At 44.8% G+C, this 7,114-nt stretch overlaps 1 protein-coding gene across 3 annotated transcripts in view; it reads left to right on the top strand.

Moving 5' to 3' along the window:
* Positions 1 to 6,802: 6,802 nt before the first annotated feature.
* Positions 6,803 to 7,114, top strand: part of TMPO (thymopoietin) — a 28,864-nt gene continuing 28,552 nt past the window's right edge. The window contains exon 1 of one of the 3 annotated variants that reach the window (XM_004700376.2): positions 6,803 to 7,110. In XM_004700376.2, the coding sequence (XP_004700433.1) occupies positions 6,884 to 7,110 (227 nt within the window). In that variant the 5' untranslated portion in view covers positions 6,803 to 6,883. The remainder of the gene's footprint in view (positions 7,111 to 7,114) is intronic. The other 2 variants (XM_045289398.1, XM_045289393.1) reach the window with 2 other exon arrangements.

The following is a 7,114-nucleotide window of genomic DNA, read 5'->3' as shown; positions in this document are numbered from 1 at the left end:
GGTCAGCTTATACTCGAGCATATACGGTAACTTATTCCTTGTTTGAAGTGACATCTACGTTAGAGCTTACATGCTAAAGTACTTGGTGTATTAGGCCGAGTTTTCTAGAGCAGCAAAACCAGTTACATCCATATATGTAGAAGAAATAACGTTATGTCAAGAAACAGTTTATCAATAAAGAAGCCCAGCCCAGATCAACTCAAGTCCATAGGTTCAATGGGGTTCTCTGTGCCATTCTTGTAAAAAGGCCACTCCCCAAGCAAGCATCACCTGATGTAGACTTGTTAAGTTGGACTCCATCCCTACCTCTATACAGGTACCATCAAGCAGACTGTGGAAAGATACAGTTTGCAGTGGTCGCTTTAACTGCATTTTGAGTTTTAATATAAATTCAGCCTCCCAGTGAGTTCATTCTGTTAAAGAGAGATGAGGTGACTTTGCCCTCTGGCACAATGTATTTAAAAATCGTTTGCAATTTCCCTGACCCTCAGGGAACTTGTCCTCTTGATAACACTTGCAAGCTACCTGGAAGGTGAGATACCTGGAAACTGGTGTACCAGGGCTTTGCGGCGTCATACTTGGACCAGGTAGTCAAAGGGGTCCCAGGACCAGCCCTGTCAGCTTTTCTAATCTGCCATCATAGTCTTTTTTTTTTTAATTATTTTATTGGGGACTCGTACAATTCTTATCACAGTCCATACATACATCCATTTTGTCAAGCACATACGTACATCTGTTGCCCTCATCATTCTCAAAACATTTGCCTTCTACTTTAGACCTTAATATCAGTTGCTCATTTTCCTCCCCCCTCCCTCATGAACCCTTCATAATTCATAAATTATCATAGTTTTGTCATAAGTTACACTGTCCGATGTCTCCTTCCGCCCTCTTCTCTACTGTCCATCCCCCAGGGAGGAGGCTATACTTAGATTCTTGTAATTGGTTCCTCCTTTCCATCCCACATTCCCTCCACCCTCCAGGCATCGCCCCTCTCACCACTGGTCCTGAAGGAGTCATCTGTCCTGGATTCCCTGTGTTTTCAGTTGCTGTCTGTACAATGTACATCCTCCGGTCTAGCCGGATTTGCAAGGCAGAATTGGGATCCTGATAGTGGGGCCATCATAGTCTCTTCCAGGTTCTGTGGTCTCACCTGCAATCGTGATGAGGTGATCGGCCGTCCATTATGAGCCTGGGACCACTTTTCCTTCTTTTCTGCCGTCTGCAAATCAGCCACAAGGCTCCATATCCTGTGGCTATCAGTGTGGCCTCGTGCTGACTGGTGGTGTCCCTCACTTGGATGATTTGTTGTTACTTTGGTTTGGTCCTGTTTGCAGTTTAATTCAGGAATCTTTATAAAATGTTTGCATTTGGGGGTTTTCCCCTAAAGCAATCCTTCAGTTCACACTCAACTTCTGTGTAAAACAGGAGAGTACAATCTAATAAATGGAAAAAAAAGTTTTCTTGTTAAGTGTTCGGAAAGGTTTTCTGGCAAAGTGTATCAGTTCTCTCTATTTTAAGCCATGGCTTCACATAGAATCACCTTTGCTGTTTGTAAAAGTTTTAGGTATCAATGATTTACTGTTTAAAACTTTTAATTCAGTAGCAAACAAGGCAGCAAAACTTTATTAGATGAATATAACGCAAAATAAAACACTGAGTTTTTGTTTTGTTTTAACTTGGAATATTTTACAAGAAAATAAAGATTATTGTTTAAAAGATATTTAGTATTCTGTAGGCTGATATTTTAGGGTGTTCGATACCGAGTAAGAAAAACCAAAGAAGAGTTGTTTTCTTTGAATTATGGTGCTGATGAAGAATATTAAAAATACTATGGCCTGCCTAAAGAACAAACAAATCTATCCTAGAAGAAGTACAGCCAGTGAGCCAGTGAGGATGGAAAGACTTTGTTTCCTGTACTTTGGACATGGTATCAGGAGAGATCAGTCTTTGGAAAAGGCCATCATCCTTGGTGAAGTGGAAGGGCAGCCAAAAAGAGGAAGTCAAGGAGATGGATGGATATGCTGGCTGCAGTCATGGGTTCAAACTTAGTATTTGTGAGGACTGGTATCCATAGGGTTGCTATAAGTCAGAAATGACTCAATAGTCCCTAAGAACAACAACATAGGTTGAGGAGAATATTCAACAGCAAGATAAAGATTAGTGGTACATGAAGGTAGAGATGAGGAATAAAACCAAGTCTTTGAGAAGGAGAGATGAGGTAGGATGCAGAGTACAAATGGTAGAATTCACTTCGGAGAGGACACATCTCCCATTGGAACAAGGTGGGTGCAAAAGAAAGAGAGTGCACCTTTAGGCATCTGGGGAGGAAGCAGGTCCCCAGAGGTAGCTTGTGTTTTTGCAAGTGTGAGGCAAGGTCACCAGTTGACAATGGAAAGGGGGCAGGAAAGTGAGAGATTCAGGGAGAGATGAAAACTTATGATCAGTCAAAAAAATGCCTACCAGTGTTGACAGCACCTGTGAGGTTGGACGTCATGAACTCGAAGCAGTCCACAGTGTTTTCTCACTCTCCAGTAATGGTTGCTACTTGGATCTAAGCAGAGAGAAAGCTCAGTTTAATCACTGTTAAAGTTCTTCCAAGCAAGAGACAAGAGACACTGAGGCAAGAGAACTGAAAATGTTTGCAAAATATTACAATTGACCAAGGGTTCTAAATTGGGTTAGATGGAAGATTATATGAAGGCAGGCGATGGGTAAAAGATTCTGAAAAAGCATTTGATTTAATGAATTAGAGGTCTCATTGAGGCTAGTGAAAGGGCAATCAAGGACCTGGAACTTGGGAAGAAATATTGTGGATGGTTAGCAATTAGGATGCTTGAATTTGACAGGTAGGAGGTAAAGCAGTTACTGATGAAAGGGTCCATGATCTTACCTTGGAATGGATGGATGAGATGGAATTGACTGCCCTAGAGTCCCAAATTTATTTGTCCTATGCCCCCTTTTCAGGGGGAAAAAATTACTCAGCACATTCCAATAATGAAAAACATTTGTACTGTAGCCCCTAATCCAGGGTAAAGTATTGGTGTCTGCTTTTGCAGTCCCCTCCCCCTTAGATCACCTTAGCACCACCAGGATTGTAGCTCCCACTTTGGGAAACACTGCACTAAAGGAACACAGACGAGGGAGGTCAAAGATGTGTGTTGGATTTCAAGGGTGCTGACATCACTTAGACTGGAGACGACAGTAGGGATCATGAGGAACACTGACATCAAGGAGCAGCTGTTTGTCATTTCTGAAGGACAATGGAAATGAGGTAGAGAATGATTTAGTCAGGTGATATGAACTTCAAAAGTTTTGAAGACAAGAAGAGGAAAAGAACTTGTAAAAAATAACCCAAAAGTAAACTCACTGCCATGGAATTAATCCCAACTCCTGGGGACCCTGCAGAACCCGGTAGGACTGCCCGGTGGGTTCCCACGACTCGTACACATCTTTACAGGAACAGACACTCATCTTCCTCCAGAAAGACAGGTGGTGGCTTTGAACTGCTGACCTTGCAGCTAGCAGCCCAGCAGGTAACCCACTATGCCACTAGGGCTCAGGAACCAATAAGGAACCTACACTCTATAGCCTAATCTCATGGCACTACAGTACGTTTGGGAGAAAAATAGTCCCTACTTAGAGTGCTACAAAGGACTAAGAAGCAAAATTATCTTTATCACCAAAAATACCAGGATGAATCTAGAATAATTCCAATTCTTAATCTGTTAACGTATGCCTTGATCTTGTGTAAACTCTATAAGAGCAACTTCACTCTGGAAATTACGTCAACCATGTCTCGTGAAAATGGTGGGTTGTCTCCTGTTGATAATGCCCCAGATGAGAAATTAATAAAAATGAGAAAGAAGGGGCAGGGGAAGGTGGGGAGAGGAGGGGAGGGGGAACTGATCGCAATAATCAACACAAAACCACCACCACCACTCCTACCCCCACCTCCAGTGGGACGAACAACAGAAACTGGGGTGGGTAGGTGGGTGGTTAGAGAAACAGCAGTCGGCATAAGATATGAAAATAACAATTCATAACTTATCAAGGGGTCACAAGGGCTGGGGAGGGGGAGGGAAGAGCTGATGGCAACGTATGTACAAATATGCTTCATATAACTGATGTATGTATTGTTATAAGAACTGTAAGAGCTCTTAATAAAATAAAAAAATAAATGAGAAAGAGTAATGATTCCAGGCATTTAGAATGCAATTCTTTGTGATTCATATTGACTGTTAGCCTTTAGGGCATAGTAGTGTATCCATTTAAAACAACTTTCATACTCAACAAATGTTTTGTTTTAAAAGAAAAGAGCTTGTGGGGAGGGAGGGAAAAAAGAGGAGCTAATACCAAGGGCTAGAAAGTAAATGTCTAGAAAAGAATGATGACAACATATATATAAATATGCCTTATACAACTGATGTAAGAGCCCCCAATAAAATGATCTTTTAATTTTAAGAGAAGTAAATTTTTAAAAAGTACTGTTACAAAATCATAGGAACTTATTCAACAAATCCATCAAAATGTAAAAAAAAAAAAAAGAAAGAAAGAAAAGCTTGTGGGAATCATAGTTACTGTCTATAAGGATTAATTGCCTGGAAAATTTCTGGTCTGAAGGTCCTATGAAAAAAATTCCAGTCACTGGAGTCTCCTCTCAGGTGGCTTTTTTAGGCAGCTAGTTCTGGGTTTTCAGCGCTGTACTATACTCATACCAAAAGTAGGCAGGTTAAAAAAAAAAAAAAGGCGAGGGGTGGGGTAGATTATCTTCAAACATCAATGAAGGGTTCTCCTCTCCAGTTCCAAATCAGGGACCTCACTGCCCTGTATCTGACAGCTAATTGAATCTGGATCACCCCCCCACCCCCCACCCCCACACACGACTTTTATGTACTCCACCCTAGTCAGATCAAATCAAGCCTTTTCAATTGGAATTACAAAACATCTCTTAAGAAGTGTTAGTGTTGTTAGGCTGGAAGTTCAAAAATTTACAGGATGATTTGCTCATTTCCACAGAACTAGAACTTCTTGGGAGATACTACTTCTTTGCAGAGATAATACTCAGGACTTTATTGCTCTGTACATCATAGTTTGAGACTTTTCTGAAAGAACGAACTACACTGTGGCTGATTACTAGGGCACCAGGCAGAGTGGGACCAAACCAGCTGTGGCATTTGCTGGGGTTACCAGTCACTGCAAAATCGCGGCCCTTTGCCTTTCACCTCACCTCTCCTAAGACACATACGGCCTATTTGCCCAAGGAAGGTGTGGAGAAGAAACAAAGGGGGGCGGGGTAACTTTTACAATGACTTGCTAACTTTAACATGAATTAGTGATAGGTTGGTTTGGTTTCTGGAAAATGAGCAGTAGCTAGGAAAACCGTTCTATTTGTGGGAGTGTTTCAATTTGAACACAATAAAGCGACTTAATACAAAACTTACAGTGAAAAAAATGTCCTCCAACTTAAACAAACGTGTAGAATTTTTTTTTTTAATTATTTTAAATAGGCAATTGTTTTTGTAAAAGGTTGGAGGTTAAAAACTAGGAAGTAGAGTTAGTGGTGAGGGGAAGGCAGGGTTAAAAAAAAAAAAAAGCTAGTAAGTAGAGAAGACACCGGGGACAACGCCTTCCTTTTCTTGACACAAATAAGAATGTTATTTATAGGAAATACTAATGTTTGCCAACATGGTACATTTTTCCGGAAGGGATTTTAATTGTAGTAAATTTCTGAATGTATTAGGGTTCCCAGCCTACAATGGGTCATTAGGCTTCCTCCAAGATTAATATCGAGTAATCCACCCTGCCTGTTGCCTTAAACTGCCCATTAAAGAGTTCCTGAATGTTTCGCTACATTTCATTAGATTTTAAACACCAGGCGTGATTTGTGGTCAACTACATAACAAGTGCAAACCCTGCTTCTCAAAAAAAAACAACGCATGCATGGTTCGTCCCGACCGCCTCAGCTTCCGGTTGTAAAGCAGTTTTAGAAATGCCTCAATCATTGGCCTTAAAGTTTTAAGAATAACGATTTGTCACAAATCCAAGGGCATGTGGAAGGCCCGGCAGAGGTCTGGGCTTTCCTGAATTTCTGAAACAAAAGAAGCGTCTGCTGGCAGGAAGAGGGGTTTGATAAAGTCCATCCCCTCCCCAACCATCCCCCTACATAATTAAACCATGTGAACGCCAACAACTCAAACTCGTTGCTTTTGCTTCCCACGTCTGGGGGAGGTCAAGTCTGGGGCCATTCTTCGGCGGATGTGCCCTGGGATTGAGAAAGGCCCAAGGGTCCCCACTGGGGCATGCAATTCGGCTGACTGTAGGGGACGGGCCCGCGAGGAAAGCGTCTTCCAAGTGGGGGGCGGGAGAGGAAACCATGCACGAATGCCCCCCGAGGAGCCCCTTATCGGTGTCAAGGGAAGCGTGGAGAAGAGGGAACCGGGCCGGGCGCCTTTCCCAGCAGCGCGGGCTCCCGCCCGAGCGGCTTTTAAACTGCGTCTGTACACCCTTTCGCGTCGCACCGAGGCTAATGGAACCCGCGCGAGCCGTCCCGCCAATCACCGCCGCTCTTCCTCCCGCCGCTGGCCAATGGCTGCGCGCGTTGCTGGGGCGTGGGCGCAGCGGGGCGCTGGGCTCTCGCTCGTAGTGTGTGGGCCCGGGGTTGGTGGAGGCTTGTGTTTCAGCCGCACTCGGGCCGTCGTTCCGCTCCCGGGGGCTTTGTGTCGGGTGTCGCCGGGCTCCGCGTCCGCCCGCTTTCGCTCGACTCCGCGGTGCGCCGAGCCGGCGGGCGCCGGGAGGGGAGGCTCGGAGAAGGAGCGCGGCCCCCGGGGAGGAGGAGCGAGAGCGCCGGCGTGAAGGCTGCGGGGGCAGGGGATTCGCCGCGGAGATGCCCGAGTTTCTGGAAGACCCCTCGGTGCTGACGAAGGAGAAGTTGAAGAGCGAGTTGATCGCCAACAACGTGACGCTCCCGCCCGGGGAGCAGCGCAAGGACGTGTACGTGCAGCTCTACCTGCAGCACCTCACGGCGCGCAACCGGCCGCCGCTCGCCGCCGGCGCCAACAGCAAGGGGCCGCCGGACTTCTCGAGCGACGAGGAGCGCGAGTCCACCCCGGTGTTC

Source organism: Echinops telfairi, unplaced genomic scaffold, assembly GCF_000313985.2.
Source record: "Echinops telfairi isolate 266 unplaced genomic scaffold, ASM31398v2 ScPeMD7_2;HRSCAF=8, whole genome shotgun sequence".
NCBI classification, from domain to species: Eukaryota; Metazoa; Chordata; class Mammalia; order Afrosoricida; family Tenrecidae; genus Echinops; species Echinops telfairi.
Note: the sequence above shows the minus strand (reverse complement) of the source record. Positions and strands in the feature narration are given on the sequence as shown.